This window comes from Castor canadensis, chromosome 8 (genome assembly GCF_047511655.1).
Source record: "Castor canadensis chromosome 8, mCasCan1.hap1v2, whole genome shotgun sequence".
NCBI classification, from domain to species: domain Eukaryota; kingdom Metazoa; phylum Chordata; class Mammalia; order Rodentia; family Castoridae; genus Castor; species Castor canadensis.
In genome coordinates this window covers 143747718-143766943 of record NC_133393.1, presented here as the reverse complement: position 1 = coordinate 143766943, position 19226 = coordinate 143747718, and the positions used below count along the sequence as shown (strand labels likewise).

The 19226-nt window shown below is 44.2% G+C and overlaps 1 protein-coding gene across 3 annotated transcripts in view; it reads left to right on the top strand.

Moving 5' to 3' along the window:
* The window catches only part of Syn3 (synapsin III), a 441204-nt gene that overhangs the window by 358316 nt on the left and 63662 nt on the right, over nt 1-19226 (top strand). For all 3 annotated transcript variants that reach the window (XM_074084313.1, XM_074084314.1, XM_074084315.1), the window contains one exon: nt 6233-6295. In XM_074084313.1, the coding sequence (XP_073940414.1) occupies nt 6233-6295 (63 nt within the window). The remainder of the gene's footprint in view (nt 1-6232; nt 6296-19226) is intronic.

Below are 19226 nucleotides of genomic sequence, written 5' to 3'. Positions count from 1 at the left end.
AAGGAAAGGGGCAATATCAGCAAATATCCTGTGACTGCAGGGAACATGACCTAACTCAGAAAAGACCTAAAAGGCCTTGGGTTGGAGCATAACTGGTAGACAGAGGTTCAGGGAGAGGGGACAGAAAACCACAAGATAAAATAGAAGAGGTAGGCCCACTCTAGGACAGGCAGAACCTCATAGGCATGGAGTGGAGGCCCAGCTCCTCCTCAAGTCTCCCCAGACTTCTTCAGTCCTTGATTTCTTCCTCTAAATTCTTAACCTTGCTTTTTTCAATCACTGTTTTAGTCTACATTCTATTACTATAACAAAATTCCTGAGACTGGGTACTTAAATTGAAAAGATTTAAGTATTTCACAGGCAGATTTGAGGCTGAAGGTCTAAATTGGGTGACCCTGTTGATTTAAGCTCTGATGAGACCTCATGGTGGATGGTGTCACAAAGGTAGAATCACAAAGGAGAGATCACATGGTAAGGCAGGAGGTCAAAGCAGCAGGGGCCAAGCTTACTCTTTTATAACCATCCATTCTTATGGAATAAGTGGAGTCCCATAAAAACTACATTAATCCCTTCCAAGGACAGCACTCCCAATGACCTAACCAACTCACACTAGGCCCTATCTCTTTATGGTCCCACCATCTCAGCACCCCACTGGGGACCAAGCTTCCCACATGAACCCTTGGGACACTCAGATCATAGCAATCACCTAGCCAGCATCAGATGCTACATACTTAAATTTCCAGCATCACGGACATAGGGGGAATTGTTGACTTGGGTGGGAAGCCACACAGAACCATCCTAAAGGCTTTGTTGTCTAGTTCCAGGCTTGAGGATGATGTTGACGCAGCCAGACCTAAGCTCAGCCTGTCTGACTTTGTCCCTACTGAGAGAACACAGGCCACAGGAACACTAGGCAACCCACTTATTTTAGTTTTGGAGACTTTTGAATAGGCCTTTATCTGTGAGGATCTTTGTTTTCAAAAATGGATCTGCCCCTTCTAACAGGAAGTCAGGCTTCTGGCCATGGAGCAGTGCTGAACTCTGGAGTGCCCAGGGACACAGGATCAAGGCTAGGCCTGGCCCTCATATCCCCAGGGGGAGCTAAATAAAGCTATTGTTGAGAAGGGAAGAGAGAAAATAGCCCACAAGATGTTTTGTCCTTGGTGACCTGTCTGAGTTTAGGAAGGGGCTGGCATGTGACAAAAGGGGTGGGACACTTTGGAACCAATTTGGACAGCTAAAAAAGGAGGAGGGAAGGGGCAGAAAACAAGAGCTCCAGATAGAGAAGTTCCTCCATCCTTACCTGTCTGACTTCTGGCAAATCACTTGCCTCTGCTTTCTTATCTATAATGTGGGAATGAGAAAGTAAACCATCCCTTTCTACCAATCTTTATTTATTAGAGATCATAAAGAATCTTAACACCCACTGTGGGAGACCATTCACCAACTGGAGAATTCTGTGCCTTCCCCTTCTACCCACAACCTCCTCATCCTTCAGAATTCCTATGGATTCTCCATTTCCTGTAAAGGGTTGGCCATGACTCCACCCATCCCAGACTGGCCCACCATGCTGCTTTGCACTCCTCTTTCTTTGCCCAATCAATCTGTCCAACCAGATGATAAGCCTTTTGAGGCTTATCAAAAAATTGTCTTAATCTTATGTGACCCCCACATAGTACAAAACACAGAACTAGCCATAGTTCCCACTCAATCAGTGTCAACTCAATTGATTTGATTTGACATTTTTTGCTCCCCAGGGGAATGCATTTGTGACACCCCAGATACACATGTGATTATCAGGCAAGTACACCTTGGTAGAGAGTATGTTTGTTTGAAAGCCAAAACACTATTGACTGCTTCTGCTATTGTGTCCCATGAAAATGGTCCCTTTGCTCTTTGACCTTTGATTTCTATAAAGATACATGTATTCATTTTCTATTGCTGTCCTAACAAGTCACCAGAAACTTAGCAGCTTAAAAGACTATTTCACAGTTCTCTAGGTCAGAACTCCAGGATGACAGAGTTCTCTGCTCAGGGTCTCAGAAGGCCAAAATCAAAGTGCCTGGATGGTCTTTCCTATGGAGCATGACATTCCTTTCCATGCTCATTCTTATTCTTGGCAGAATGCAGTTCTTTGTGACTGTAGGTCTGAGGTCCTTGTTTCCTTGCTAGCTATCAGTCAGAGGCCTCCTCAGCTACCAGAGGCTGCCTACTGCTTCTCTCATGGTCCCCTCTGGCTCAAAGCAAGGATGATGTATTGAGTCTTTCTCATGTTTGCCTCTCTCTAACTTCCTATTCTGGAGCCCTGAGCAAGTGCTTTGGCTTTTAAGGATTGTCACCGGGAAGATATTCAAAAAAGAGACTTCCCCAATAGAAAAGAAGAACTCTCTAGTATTTTTCCAAGCCCACCAAGACCCCAGGAACTTGGACTAATGACAAAAGGAATTCCAAAGCATTAAGGAGGCACACAAGGTAGCAAGCCAGAAGAGCTTTAGCAGAGGAAGGCAGCAGAGTGCAAGGAAAGAGGGAGAATAAGCTAGTAGCAACTTCTAAATATTTGTCAGAAGGTGGAAGCTATGGCTCAGTGGACACTCTTCATCCCAGGGTATTCATGTCCCCCTAGTTGGGCTTGGTGATCAACTTTGATCACCTAGCAATTTTTCAATTATCCTGTTTTGATACCATCACCCAAGCATGGAGACAAAGGTCTCAATCAAAAGGTCTCCTAACATGGGTGTCTGTTCTCTGTGGTCTTTTTTTTTTAAGTATTCCTCCTGGTCACAGACTTACACAAACCAGACTCTTTCTATTCTCAGTCTCAATTACTTATCTAGGCCAGTGTATCTCATTTAACATCTAAAAGAGAAGGGCGGGGGATGGAAGGAATGCAGGGCCTTTCTGGTGACTTTTTAGACTTAGTTCCTAGTTCTGTCTCGACTCCTGAACCTGGCTTAATTTCTGATAGCTTTTCTAACTTCCCTGTCACCTTATTCTAGCTATCCTGCCTCAGTTTCATGGGATGAGATTAAGCCCAAGGGTAAACTCTCTATTTGAAGGTGACTGTACCATTAACATAAGCAGTCATTGTATGCCATCAAATGAAAGACTCATTACATTCACAGGCTCCAGCAGCCATGTGGACACATCTTGTGGACCATTCCTAGAAATTATATGTCCTACCACTCAGTAATGTAGGTGCTAGATAAGGTCATTATTGATCAAGGTCTTAGAGATTCAAATTGGCAACTTCTAATCACCTCCTCCTGGTGTGGGCTCCTGATTTTCCTGGGTTCAAACCAGTTCACCCCCTTCCAATATCATCAGATGCTGTGAGACTGAGCCTCTGCTCTCCTTCCTCTATTGCCCAGTCTTCCCATATCTCCCCTGTTACCCGCCCAAAGGCAGTGTCCCCTCACTTCTACTTTACACTTTAGGTTTTAGCAACATCTGGTGCTAAGAGGTTTTACATTTCTGATTTCTTCTTCCCCCAATAGTCTTGTGAGGTAGGCCCTATCAGCTCCATTGTGCAGATTAGAAAACTGAGATTCAGAGAGGTTAGCTATGTAGCCCAAGATTAAACTGAGCAAATGGCAGAGCCACAGGCACTGTATCATACACATTCTTCCCAGTTTCCACCAATGAAGCATGTGATCAAACTGCGAGGGGCAGAGGAAGATAAATACCCATTTACCTTCCCTCGAGCTCCACCTTCAAATAAGATAGAAGTGAAGACCAAGCACTTGGACTGCAGGGAGAGTCTACAGTCTGCATGGATGGCTGGGTGTGACGATTGGGTAACAAAAATTCCTTGGTAAAAATGCCCCCTTGGTTCTACCTCATGCTTGTAAAATGAAAGTCTTTCAACCACAAATACTGGGGCTTCTTTCTCTTTCCCTGAGAGCATAAATTGGTACAACCACTTTGAAGGCCAATTTGGCAGTATCTATCAAGCTAAAATGAGCATTCCCTAAACCCAGCAATTCTGCTCCTGGGTATTGCCCTAGGGAAACTGCACATGAGCAGAGGAGGCTGTGTCCAAGAATGATTGTGGTAGTAGCATTTGCAGTTGGAAAAACAGAAACTACTTAAGTATTCATCAGCAGGAAATGAATAAATGACAATGTTCAAAAAATTAAATACTATGTAGCAGTAAAATGAATCAGTTATATATGTCAATGTAGGTGAATCTCATAGGCATGTAAAAATAAAAAAAAAAGGATATATATCCTGATATAATTGCTTGAAAGTATATGTAATAGCAGGATGATAAACAAATGCAAGAAAATAATAAACACAGAATCCATATACTGGTTACATCTGGGGTGGGAGAGAAGGGAAAGAATTATATCAGGGTCTTCAATTGATTGGGAAGTGTTTTATTTCTTAAGGTGATATCCTCAATATTGCTCTTGAAGGATTTTTCATATGTGAAATGTTTCATGATAACTATTAAACCAAAAAATAATAACCACCAGGAACATTCTCATCTCTATCTTAGGTGGAAAGACCAGAAAAAAACTGGATATGCACTATGCTCCCAATTTTGTAAAACCAGGCCAAATCAAACTAAACTATATAGTACAACTATGGGGTACTTTTTTAAGACCAGCAGATAATATAGGAGGCTGTTAGAAGTCTAGGATAATGATTATTGTCTTTTTCATATTTAACACTTTATTACATTTTCTAAATTTTTTATAGTGAGTACATATTGCTTTTGGAATCAAAATCAAATATTACTTCTTTTTTAAAAGGAAAAATTCATTCATATTGGGCACCAGTATAGGGTAAATTTTAGCCTGAAATCAGAGGAAAAAATAAAGGAAACTGTTCACATGAAAGCTTGGAGTTTGACAGAGCCAAGTTCAAGTCCTTAGCTCCCTCCCTTGCTAGCAGTTGACTTGAGTCTCAGTTTTCTAATGTTTTTTTGGCAGTACTAGGGTTTGAACATAGGGCCTTGCACTTGCTATGCAGATGCTTGGACTGAGCCATGACCTCAGTCCAAGTCTCAGTTTTCTTATCTGTAAAAATGGCAAAAATAGTAATAATATCTTCCCCGGTTGCAGTATTGGCCACTGTGGGGGGTGGGATGAAGTGCGGTCCCTAGAAGAGCTTTGGTATCCACAATCAACCATTGGGCAGCAGCACAGCAACTACAAAATAGCAGACCAGGCCCTGAACAGAAAGGAGGAAAAGCCAGGCCCCTGGGTTGCCCCTACTGCGACAGGATTGTCATGGACAATCCAAGACAGGGCAATAGGCACCAGAATACACATCAATGCAGCCTAGAGGATGGAATAGGATGACCACTGGCCAGGGTGATCCAAATGGAGAGCAGTGACATTATTACCACATAACAAGCAGGGATAACCTTCGCCCTCAAGCAAACCAAACTAGGTTCCTAGGAACCAAACAAACACACCTCCCACAAGAAAGGAGCCATATGAAGGAGACAAAGTAGAGGTGTGAATCCTGGTGTCCTGGTGTCCTCACTCCTGGCTAAGCATCGATGGGCATGGGCAAGCACAGAATCTTTGGATCATAGGGTGAAGTGCACAGGCCTCGGAGGTCTTGCTGAGAGGAGGAACTGAAGCACAAATTCAGTGTTCAGCATCCACCTAGGGTTGGGAAGAATCCTGGGAGCTGGAGATGCAGCAGGGAGCCAAGGAGGCAAGGCAGGTGCCTGCAAAACTGCGGAACACTCTCAGCAAATGCTTGTTCCAGAGGTGTGCATGAGCACAGTCGTTAAGAAACCTCTTGTGGCTGCCTGGAGAGGGCTTAGTGGAGGTCATGAGAGCTTAACAGCACAAGGCAGAAAGAGTGAAGCTGACATTCACTGAGTGCTCGCATGTGTGATGACTTACATCATCCTTGCAATCCGATAAGGTGGATACTATTATTATTTCCCCATTTTACAGATAAGGAAACTGAGGCCCAGGTCAGCATACTGCCTTGTCTGTGGTTGCACAGTAGCAGAGCCAGTATTTGAAACCAGATGCCTGGCACCATCCTACCAGCTCTGCTGATTAGTAGGTGCCCCGGGCAGGCTGGTTCTAAGAGCGCACAGCTTCCTTTGGAAACCAAAGTACTGACCTAGGGTTTGAGCCCTGGCAGGGTGACTGTCTGCAAAGCATCCTTATGGGAATTCCTGGTCTATAGAACAGAGAGTGCCCAGAGCCTGGGTGCCAATGCTCTGAGATGCTCACGAGTGATTTTCTCTTGTCTCTTTCAGGTCACAGCCCCTCACTTCCCCGTGGTGATCAAGCTGGGACATGCACACGCCGGCATGGGAAAGGTATGAGAGTGAGCTCTTACTTCATAGTGGATGCACCCACAGCTTCTCTAGACTACTTGTGGTCCCTCCTTTTAGTCCCTACTAGCCCATCTTAGCACAGTCTCCCAGGACAGAGGATCAAAAAAAATCCACAATCTATCCTCCTCCACACCCCAGCTCTCCTTCCTCTGAATGTGACTCCAGCGTCGTCATGCTCCTGAATGCTACCTGGGATTGCTAGCTCGTTGTTCTCCATGATTGTAGTTTAAGAGAAATGGAGGGAAAGCGTTTTATAGACCATGAACTCTCACAAGGGGTTGCTGTCATCCTCCATAGCTGTGTTGTAAGTTTGTGTCTTACTGTCTCTCCATCTCCTATAAGGCTATCATTGCTTCTAGAAGGGAAAATGCTCATGGCTCCATGGAGAGAGCCCCTGGAGTTGGCCAGTTTTTGCAAAATTAATAATATATTTTACACAGTCAAAAATGAAACCCTGGCAAGCTGTGTTGGTCAGAATCTCAGGTGCAAGTGTTAAAACCCAAATCAAATTAGAGAGACAAAGGTAACCCATTGATTCAGGCAATCAGGACCTCTGAGCCAGTTCTTTAACAATTCGGGTAATACTGGATCCAGGAGCTCAACTGATAGGCTCCAAGCTCCATCTGTCTCCATAGCTCCTGGCTCTGCCCATCTCTACTTGCCATTTTCTTAGTGGGTGGCCCACCCTGGTCCCCAAGCTCACTGTCCTAAAGAACTAAAGACTCTCTTTCTTCCCAGCATCTCTAGATCTGGTGTCAGGGAAGCTTGCTTGGGTCCATGTGCCCATCTCTGGTTTTTTTTTTTTTCATTTTTCTTTTATTATTCATATGTGCATACAAGGATTGGTTCATTTCTCCCCACTGCCCCCACCCCCTCCCTTACCACCCACTCCGCCCCCTCCCTCTCCCCCCCCAATACCCAGCAGAAACTATTTTGCCCTTATTTCTAATTTTGTTGTAGAGAGAGTATAAGCAATAATAGGAAGGAACAAGGGGTTTTGCTGGTTGAGATAAGGATAGCTATACAGGGCATTGACTCACATTGATTTCCTGTGCGTGGGTGTTACCTTCTAGGTTAATTCTTTTTGATCTAACCTTTTCTCTAGTACCTGTTCCCCTTTTCCTATTGGCCTCAGTTGCTTTAAGGTATCTGCTTTAGTTTCTCTGCGTTAAGGGCAACAAATGCTAGCTAGTTTTTTAGGTGTCTTACCTATCCTCATCCCTCCCTTGTGTGCTCTCGCTTTTATCATGTGCTCATAGTCCAATCCCCTTGTTGTGTTTGCCCTTGATCTAATGTCCACATATGAGGGAGAACATACGATTTTTGGTTTTTTGAGCCAGGCTAACCTCACTCAGAATGATGTTCTCCAATTCCATGCATTTACCAGCAAATGATAACATTTCGTTCTTCTTCATGGCTGCATAAAATTCCATTGTGTATAGATACCACATTTTCTTAATCCATTCGTCAGTGCTGGGGCATCTTGGCTGTTTCCATAACTTGGTTATTGTGAATAGTGCCACAATAAACATGGGTGTGCAGGTGCCTCTGGAGTAACAGTCTTTTGGGTATATCCCCAAGAGTGGTATTGCTGGATCAAATGGTAGATCGATGTCCAGCTTTTTAAGTAGCCTCCAAATTTTTTTCCAGAGTGGTTGTACTAGTCTACATTCCCACCAACAGTGTAAGAGGGTTCCTTTTTCCCGCATCCTCGCCAACACCTGTTGTTGGTGGTGTTGCTGATGATGGCTATTCTAACAGGGGTGAGGTGGAATCTTAGCGTGGTTTTAATTTGCATTTCCTTTATTGCTAGAGATGGTGAGCATTTTTTCATGTGTTTTCTGTCATGTGCCCATCTCTGTAAGGTGGGAGTGTGGAGATGGTTCAGCCTCAGTCAAGTCACATGCATGAGGGCCCCACAGGGAGGGGAGATTCCACTGCTAAAGTGGGCTACTGCAGTGTACCTCTCAAGCTTCTGATCAAATAAAACCCAGTGGAAACACATGATTCTCAGTGCCTGCTATCCCCGTTGGAGAGATGTGAGCCCAAACACCCAGCCCAACCCAGCAGGTCCCAGAAAAAAGGACAGCAGGACCATTTCTAAATGGTTTGTACCAAATAGAAACCTTGCTTTGACCAGGGCAGCCAGCCATATACAATTCTGTACCTCACACCTCTATTTTCCCTACCTGCTTCTCCTTCCCCTCATCTCTTCCCACCTAAACCCCATCCTCTTCAGAGAGGGTTGGGCAGGAGAAGGCAGGGCAGAGCCCACAGTTCAGCATTTGTGTGGACTTGGGCAAGTTCCATGTCTCTCTTGTTTCCTCCTCTGTCCAATGGTGATAATTCTAATAACAGTCTTTAAAATGGGCCTTCCTGTGTTAGTCATCTTTCTATTACTGTGTCAAAATACCTGAGAAAATCAACTTAAAGGGAGAAAGATTTATTGCAACCCACTGTTTCAGAAGGTTCAGTTCATGGTCATTTGGCTCTATTGTTTCTGAGCCATGGTGAGGGAACAAATGGTGGATCAAAGCTATTCATCTCATGGTGGCCAGGAAGAGGGGAGAGGGGAAGGGAAGAGAGAAGGAGAGAGAGAAAGAGAAAGAGAGAGAGAGAGAGAGAGAGAGAGAGAGAATCGGGAGCTATAACAATGCTAGTTCCCCCAAACCCATTAAGTTCCGAATGCATAGAAGGATTAATCCATTCGTGAAGTCAGAGTCCTCACTATCCAGTCCCCTCCCAAAGCCCCAGCCTCTCAACACTGCTGCACTAGACCAAACTTTCAATACATGAGGGGACATTTAATGTACAGATTCTATTTCCATAGAAAGTACACAGGATTCTTGGGCAGGGATTTTCATTTGCTTTTCCACTGCTGTATCCCAGGGCCCAGGATGGCACCTGGTGCCCCATAACCCTGCAGGTGTTAGCTGAGTGTTGGAATGAATGGATCCGTCTTTAGACACCACCCTGTGCTGTTCCCTATTCTCTGTCTTCCCATGACCTGCCACCCTCGCTGTCTAGCTCCAGCCCCCACCTTTGTGTGAAGTTGCCCTCCCCATGATCCCCAATGACCTTCTGATGCTGACTCAGTGGGCCCTCTCCTGCCTGACTTGACCTCCCTATACCACTCAAAGCTGCTGGGCATCCCTTCTATTGCAAACCTCTTCCTCCAGTGACCTCAGATTCAAGATCAGCTCCCTGCTTTCCTCCTCACTTTCTCTGGCTGCAGCTTCACAGTCTCTGTCAAGGACTTTCCCCAGCGCCACCTCTAACTACAGCCACTCCACCATCACAAGCAGCCCGAGCACTTACTTACTTCAACTCCCCAGCTTCAGCTGCAATACATGGCTAACAAGCTCATATCCAAATACCTCCTCTCTCTACCTTGTCTCCATGGAAACCTGCCTCTAAACATCCCAGACTGTACCCATTATGGTCTCCCCTCCTCCTGGTCATCTTCCTCCTCCTCCTCTTGTGACCTCCATCTCTGCAGCAGGAACCAGTCACTCGGTTGCCTCAACACAGAAATCTAAGGGTAGGTGTGGCTCAGTGATGGAGGACTTGCCTTGCATGGCGAGTGCCTGGGTTCCATCCACAGCACTATAAAAAAGCAAAAACTCAGAAACCTAGGTATCACCTCCCCCTCTTGCTTGTCCACATGGTCAAATCTTGTCAGTTGGTCCTTGCTGATGAGTCTCTAGTTTGTCCTTTTCTCTCTGCTCACTGCCACCATCTTGGACAGCTCTGGTAAAGAATTCCCAAGAACTGAATTCTGTCCTTAAAGCTTAAAATAACCCAAATCAGGAAATAAAAACAAGGAAGTGCTTACAGAGACTGACACAATTCTTGGTAGAGGGGGGTGCTTCTGAGAAACTCAAACCCAAAGGGACTCCCAAAACATAGAGAGGAGGGCACATCTCCAAGTATAAAAAAATAAACTGAGGTTTGCAAAAGTGCTGAGATGTAGGGAAAAGGACTTTTCTCCTCATGTTTGCAACAAGAAAACTTACAGCAACAGTCAGGGCAAGTTGACTGAGCAAATGATGTCACATTTATGCTGAAAGAGAGAAAGACAGCTGGTACCTTGTGCCATCTCCTGAAAGGAGAGATCAGCAAAGAGAACATGCCCCAAACAAACCTGGTAAGGAGGTGCCAATGAGCTCTGTGGTGCCCAAAGCCCACCCAGGACCCCATGGATGCAGTCTCTGACCCATCCTGAAATGTGTCTTATTCTCACGTGTGTTCGATGCTGAGGGTCTGAGGACCAGTAACACTCAGTCCCAGCCCTCAAAAAGCTGGTGAGATAGTCCCATAAACACATAAGCACAGTGTGTTCTCAGGGGCCTGATGGAAGGCTATCCAGAGAAGATGGGGCGTAACAGAAAGAGATGAATGCCCCTGAGATATGGAGAGGAGAAAGGCAACCTGAATGAGCTGAGTCTCAATTTGGAAAGATGAGTCCAAGGCCTGTGAGACCATGATGATTCAGGGCATGCCAGGGAGAGGAACAAAGTCAAGCTCAGGGGAAGAGACAGGAGGCCTGAGGAAGCCACACACAATGTGCCTAGAGATTTCAGGAATCCCAGCAAGCAAAAAAGACTAAGACAAAAGGTGGACCAATACTCCCTTATATGAAAATGAAGAATAATAGGTGTCACAAAGTGCAGAAATCAAAATATAGTGAAATGCTGTGCAGTTTGGGTTGTGCTTATATAGTGGGACACAATCATAGGGAAATGCCAAGAGCTGAGGTGTCCTGCAGTGGTCAGTGAGCCATGTCTGGAAGCAATTTTATTTATGACAGTTTGACTGAGGTGGGGTAGAAGCCTACCTAACTTCTACCTATCTGGTAGGTAAATAATGCTTAAGACAGCCTCACACATCAAAGAATTTTATAGCCCAAAATGTCCATAGTGTCAAAGTCGAGAAACTCTGGAACAAATTAATTTCATTTCCTTTATTTAAAGTTTTATAAAACCAGAAACCAGTGGCGATTATAGACATCAATGTGCTTCCAAGTACAGTCAGCTTCCATTGGCCTTCAATATCCAGGGGTTCCAGGGGTTCCGTGTCTAAGGATTCAACCCAACTATGGATTTTTTTTTCTTTTTGGTGGTACTGGGGTTTGAACTCAGGGCCTCTCGCTGCTAGGCAGGCGCTCTACCACTTGAGCCCTTCTACCAGCCCTGGATTCAACCAACTATGGATCCAAAATATTCAAGGTAAAAATTGCTCTGTACTGAACAGTTAGTCTTTTTTGTTATTATTCCCTCAACAATAAAGTGTAACAGCTATTTGCTGTACTCTTATATGAGGGACGCAGTCATGCTCAAGGATGTTGACTTGTATAACTGTGCCACTTTAAGTAAGGGACTTGCGCATCCACAGATATCAAAGATGACTGTATGTTTCAAAAATTATAATTATGTGGAGGTGTAGCACACATAGTAGAGTACTTGTCTAGCAAGTACAAGGCCCTGTACAAACTCCAGTACTGCCAAAAAAAAAATGTGTAATTATGGCCAGGTCTGGTGGCTCACATCAGTAATCTCAGCTGTGTGGGAGACAGAGATGGGAGGATGGTGGTTCCAGCTCAGGCAAAAGTTAGCCAGACCTTATCTCAAAGAATAATCTGAGCATAGTGGTAACATATTTGCAATCCCAGCTATGTGGGAGGCAGAAGTAGGAGAATTGTAGTCTGAGGTCAGCCTTGAGGCAAAAGCGTGAGAACCTTTCTGGAAAATGACTAAAGCATAAAGGCTTAGGGGAACAGCTCAAGTGGTAGAGTGCCTGTCAAGTACAAGGCATTGAGCTCAATTACCAGTATCACAAAAAAATTAGAATTATTCAGGATGCTGAAGTCTGTTTTGGTAAGATAGGCTTTAAAAAACGTAAGCTTTTAGTGCAGAATTTCCAGTCATAAATTTGTTCATGTCCATTGTGGGATACAAGAACATGAAAAAGCATGCAAGCACTCTCAGATTTATCTGACCCCAGAAACCTGTGACTCTTTTTGTTGTTGTTGTTGTTGTTCTGTTTTGGGGGGATTGGGTTTTCTTTGGTTGGTTGGTTGGTTTTTGTGTACTAAGGTTTGAACTCGGGGTTTTCACCTTGAGTCACTCCACCAGCCTTTTGTTAATGAAGGGTTTTTTCAAGATAGGATCTCTTGAACTATTTGCCCCAGCTGGCTTCAAACCTTGATCCTCCTGATCTCTGCCTCCTGAGTAGCTAGGATTACAAGCACCCAGCCTGTGACTCTTGTTTTCACTGACATGGCTCTACTTTTGTTAATTTATAAAATTAACAAAATCACACATAAAGGACATTAATCCTTTGTTCTACTTTACAACTATTTTTCTCCTTTTGGCAATTACATGTCCATTTCATTCATGTTTTAGCCATCTTTAACATTTTAAGTTTCCAACTTTGGCAAGGCAAAATGTTTTAGCAGCTAATGGTGCTAATTTGAATCTAGATTATACCACTTGTTAGTTGTGAGATTGTAAGTAAATGACTTAACCTCACCCTCTTTAGTTCCTTCTTGTCAAAAATGAAGACAATTAATATTTTTAACCTCATAATCCAGTTGTGAGGATTAAGAGACATTAAGCATACCGAGCACAGAGCCCAGTGCCTAGAATAATGAGCACTCATTGAATATTAGCTGTCATTGTAATTAAGAGTGCCTGGACCTGCTCTGGGGACCCAAATCCAACTGAAGTCACTAGGAGAGAGATGACTAAATAGCATCATCTGTCAGAGACTTGGCCACACGCTCAGGATGAGTCAGACGAGTATTGGACTACCAGAAACTGTAATCTACAAATGCCAAGTAAATAGATGAAAATGGGCTCAACTGTATTAGTCACCGGGAAATGCAAATTAAAACCACAATGATGTTCCACCATACAACCACCAGAACAGCTAAAATTAAAAAGGATTAGTAATGCTAAGTGTTGGTGAGGACGGTACAGGTAGAAAACACACACACCCTAGTGAAAGTGTAAGTTGGAAACTTCAAGTATAACTTTGGAATATATAAACTGAGGTTTAGTAGATAATATCAGGTGTTCTTTTGAGGTATACTCAGCCTAAATACATGCAGGTATGAACCAAAACACTTATTTGTAATAGTTTTGTTAATAATTTCCAAAACTCATGTGCCTATTAACAGTAGATAAATTGCAGTATCTTCATACAAATGGAGTGTTTTCAGCAATAAAAATGAACTAAACTACATATAGCAACATGAATGAATCTCACAAACACACCATTGAGTGAAATAAGTCAGACACCAAGAATTCCTTTATCTGTAACTCCATTTATATAAAATTCAAAACCCAGGGAAACTATAGTGTTAACTGGGATACATATTTAGATGTTAAAACTTTTAAGAAACACAAAAGGGACTGGGGGTGTAGCTCAGTGGTACAGTGCCTGCCTAGCATGCATGAAACCTTGGGTTCAATCTCTAACACTGCAAAAAAAAAAAAAAGTCAGAGTAGAAGTTGTCTTTGGGGAAGAAGAAGAAATAGTCATTGAGATGAGGCAGAAGTTGGGGCTGGGGAGTTAGCTCAGTGGTACAGCCTCTGCCTGGCATGCTAAAGACCCTGGTATATAGCAAAAAACAATCTTATTTTGAAATGTCAACTATATACCAGAAAAGAGGAGGCAGAAGTAGGAAGCATTCTATTTCTTGACTTGGGTAGCGGTTTTGTGGATGTTTGCTTTGTGACCCTTCATTTACTTGTCCTTTTTTGTTTTGTGCTCTTCTCCATAGTTGTGTTATATTTCAAAACGAGGTAAGGTTTAAAACTGTGACATACAAAAGGGGGAGCCCTGTACTCTGCTGCTCATTCCACACTCAGAAGATTGTGTTTGGTTCTAGGTTGTACTAAGAATGCCTGAGAGGGACATTGACAAATTACTGTGTCAAAAATAAGCCAATTAATGAAAGAAAGAGGCATCTGGCCCGGAAGACTAGACCTCATGTGAGCAGCATTTTCACAAACGTGGAAGATCATTGTGGGAAGGCAGGTTTGATAGATTCCATATAACGTCTGTGGGCAAAACTGGAACCCAGCTCAGGAAGTGCCAGTCATGTTGACCAAGCAACTTTGTAACATCCAAGGTGAACAAGAATGGAGCAGGTAACCCCTCCAGCAGGAGGTTCTCACCACTGGACAGTTGGGGCAGAGATGAACGTTCACAGGAAAGATTTAAGAGGTTAGGCATTCTTAGCCTGAGATGTTTGGGCCTCCTACATTGCAGACAAATCTGTGTATACATTTATATATGGAAGTGACATGAATATTTTTCTGGGAAAGAAAGGACCCAAAGTTTCTCTCAGTTTCCCACAGGAGGCTGTGACCATCCCAATTAGGACAAGTTGGAGATGATGGCCTCCAGTGATGAGATTCAACTGAAAGAATGGCTTATCTTACTGCCCTCATAGCACTAGAAGTGAGGGTCAAGCCGAGCATGGTGGTTCCAGCTATGGAGGCTGAAGCAGGAAGAGCCCTTGAGCCCAGTAGTTGAGCCAGCCTAGGCAACATAGCAAGTCTGATTGGAAAAAAAAAAAAAAAAAAAAGGCAAGTTCAAGTTCAAGACCAACTACCAGCCAGCCAGCCAGTGTAGTATGGGGGAAAGTGTATAGAAACTGGACTCAGGGTTTTGGAGTTAAACCTGGATTTGCCATTTACTGGATGTATGTGCTTGGGAAATTGCTTAATTTCTCTGTACCTCAATTCCCTCATCTCTAATATGAGGTCAATAATGCCTTCCTGGAGTGGTAAGATAGGCTCTAGGCTTAGAATGGTGGCTGGTAGGCATTTAGTGAATGCTAGCTTATTTAACCCACTGAAAATACAAACTTTACTTTGAATACTTACCCATTGATCTCAGCTGAAATAAGCAGCTGCTCATAATAAACAAAACAGAGGGGTATTTAATTAAATCCTGGGTAAACTCTTAAAATAAGGAAACCAGCTTCCAGCATCCCCAGGAGAGCCCGAGATGACAAGCTAACCCCACCCTGGGAGTTGCCTTACACTTATTTCAGAGTTTCTAGCTGTCAGAGCTTGAGTTCTAGCACCTCACTCAAATGATAAGATCCCCGGGCCCAGGGAGGCTCGGGGCCTTGCCCAGGGCCACACAGCAAGCAAGCACTCTCAATAACAGAACAGGAAGGAAAAGAAAGACCTCTGACACTGTATGGCCCTGTTCCATGGTTTAGAGATAAGAAGGGTAATAATCATGATAATATAGCAGCCCTCCCTCATCCACGGGGGAGGGACAATGAATGCCTAAAACCACAGATGTACTGAACTCTATTTTTACAGCACTCTGTGTCTTCTCCTTGGCATATCCAAACTGCCAACACCACTACTCTTATGACTGGGAACCAATATTAAGTAAAACAAGAATCACTTGAACACAAGCACTGATAAATGAAATAGTAATGAACAGAAAGGTAAGATACACAGTGTGTATACTAGACAAAGAGATGGTTCACACCCCATAGCTGGGAACAGGACAAGGCAAGTTTTCATCCTACTCAGAACAAAGTACAGTATAAAACTTATGAACTGTTTATTCTAGAATTTTCCATTTAATATATTCAAGCCACAGTTGACCATGGAAAACAAAACCATAATCACAATAATACAAAAGGGAATGTTCTATTGCCCTTAATTTATGCACACACTCTTCTAAGTGCCATATATGTGTGTAGGCATAAGTATACATGCATGTATTTGCTCATTTACAGCAGTCCTCATAAAAATCCTATACGGTGGCTACTATTGACAGCTCCGTTTTATAGATGAGGAAATCAAAGTACAGGCAGTAAGTGGTAGAGTTGGAGCCCAGCCCCAGGAAGTCTGGCTGAGCTCACAGGTATGAAGGGCACTGACACTGGTCACAGATTAGTAAGTTGAGACAAAGGTGTCCTAAATATTCTTCTTGATTGCACAGGCTTGCTGTCCTTCTGAGAGGAGTCTGGAGCAATGGTAACAAGACTGAAGCACCCCCAAGATCATCCTGCTATTCTGGGAGGAGGGGGTGGCAACTGCTAGACACCATTTTTCCAGCCTCCTGGCATCTCACACACTCTCACTTGGCCAAGTTCACTGCCAGCTCCAAGCAGCCTGGGTGCTGACTCACATAATGAGCTCCTGGCACTGTCTGCTTTGTAAGTGAGAGAAGGTGACCAGCGCACGCTGGTGATAATATATGACACATACACATGTGTCATATATAAACACTCACCACAACCTGGAGAGGGAGGATACGAGAATGAGCGCATCGAGGAACAGAGCCCAGGGGAGCCCTTCAGAAATCAAAAGGTTCCCTGGCAAGTGGGAGCCTGACAGAGGGGAGCATCATCTGTGTTCACGGTCACCGGAAGCCAAGTCAAGTAGATCAGGGAAGAGGCCCAGCCCATGCGGTGTGCGTGGTGTGCGGGGAAGAGGTATGCCAGGGCCCTGCCAAACTGTGTAGGAGGCAAAGGAGGTGGGACCCACAGCCACACCAACTCTCTCCCTCTCTGTGGCCTCACCTCTGTGCCCTCCAGATGACTGCTGGCCTCCTTTATCCTCTACTTCTCCTGGCCCTAGGAGGAGATCTATCAGTCCTTTACAACTTAATAAAGATTTTAGACACTGTGCACCCCTTTGCAGAGCTCTGGCAGAGGGCTGGTGTCTCTACAAATGAAATATATGCAATCAGATTACAGGTGATACATACCTGTAATCCCAGCATGCAGGAGGCAAAGGCAGGAGGATCACTAAGTCTGAGGCCGTCCTGGGCTACATAGCAAGACCCTGTCTGAAAGAAAGAAAAAGAGTAAGGAAAGAAGAGAAGGAAGGAAAGAAAGAAGAGAGGCAGGGAGGGAAGAAAGGGAAGAAGAGAAGAAGGAAGGAAGGAAAAAAGGAAGGAAGGGAAGGAAGAAAGGGAGAGAAGGGAAGGAGGAATGAAAGAAGGGAGGGAGGGAAAGAGAGAAGGAAGGAAGGGAAGACAGGAAAAAGGAAGGGAGGGAGAGAAGGGAAGGAAGGGAGGAGGGAAGGAAAGAAGGAAAATATACAATCAAGTCCACCCAGTTGCTAAAATGTATTCCTAACCCCACAATGACCGTGTGTTCCTTTTCATGGCCCCTCATGAACCATGAGTTTTTCATCATGAGTGGCTAAAAAATAATGAGTAGAACAAGGTAACATTCTGCCTTCTTGTTCGGGCTCTCATACCATACTGTAGCCACGTGTTCTTTCTGAAGTCTGTTTGGTGCCATATTTACACATTTTTTGTGCTTTTTTTCCCACTATTTAAAATGCCCCTAAGTATAGTACTGCAGAGCTGTCTGGTGATGCTAAACAAGTCTCCTTAAGGAAAAAAAAATCCATGTATTATATCAGATTTGCTTGTGTGTGAGTGATAGCACTGTTCTCTGTAAGTTCGGTGTTAGCAAATCAACAGTACACTGTACATTAAATAAGGGAGGTTCAGATGGAAACACACAAGACAAGTTATGTGTTGATCAATCAGTGAGAAGCTGTGAGCCCTAAAGACGCCTAAGCTAAAACTGAATAATCAATAGTCACTAATTCAGTGTTCACTGTAACTTTGTAGAACATGAATAAGAATGATCAGTTGTGTTCGTACATACGTGTGTGTGTCATATATAAACACTCACCACAACCTGTCAAGTCCCTAAGTTTTCTTTCTGCCTTTGGATGCTAAACCCAGCCAGCAAATTGACACAGCCATTCCATGGTTCTGTGTAGCTGACATCTGTCATGTTGAAGGCAAACTCATCCAGATATGGACTCACTCTTCTTCCCAGAGTTATAGACTAAGCTCTCCACCCACACACTTTCTCTGCCACCTCCCGCAGCCTTGCATCAACCTTGGTTCCCTGGAAGAAGCCTACACCTAGGTTCAGCAAGCCTGGTTGTCCTGCCAGCCCTGCACTCCCTGGGGCCACACTGATCTCAGGGCCCAGCCATTTAGACAGATATGTCAATTATTCTGAATTGTCCTCAGCCAGTCACTTCCTCACTTGGAAGAGCTAGTGAGGCAAAACACAGGAAGCCCTGTATACATGTGGGATGGGAGGGAAGCCACAGACAGAGTGAACTTTGGCCTTCTGTGTTTGTGGGTTGTGAGCTTGCTCTACTGTTACTTTCATGGCCTCAACTTCTCTAGGATCACTCTAAGCAGATTAGATGGCTACACAAAGGAAGCAATGGAGGGTCTTAACTGTTCCCACACTCCTAAGGCTGCAAGTGGCATCTCCTCTGACCCATAAAGGCTTCTGACCCCTGTTTTGTACAGGAGTCCTGCTCAAGGTCACAGGTAAGCAGCAGATGCAGGATTTTCTTCTTGCTGCCAGGGACCCTGAGAAGCATGGGGGTGGGATCAAATCTTCCTATTAAAAGACACAGAGCCAACTTAATTGGAAAGCGATTTATAAGGAATTTCACGAGGCCACACCCCAGAAGCACATCGGTACCTTTGAGACAAGCGCTGACCTTTTGCAGATGAACCGCTCTTGTTTTCTGGACTGCTGACCTCACACCAGGCCTGCAGCCAAGACCGGGAACCCTCTCAAGAGAATGATAAGGATATGAAATAGCACCCCAGGAGCTGAGTTTGAAAGCCAGTGTGCACCCTGCCACCTCCACCCCCATTTTGTCAGAGAGATGGACAGAGGATGGATGAGCCTCCTTTGAGAGGAATCACCACGTACTCTGTGGACACTGGAGGCACAGACCCTCCATGGAAAACTTTGAGGACTATTTTTTTTTAACTGACAAACATTGGAGAGCAGTAAGGTTTCTTTTTATTTTTCCTTTCCTGTTTTCCTGGTGATATCTGTTGGCCCATCTTGGCATTATTTGTAACCAAGACC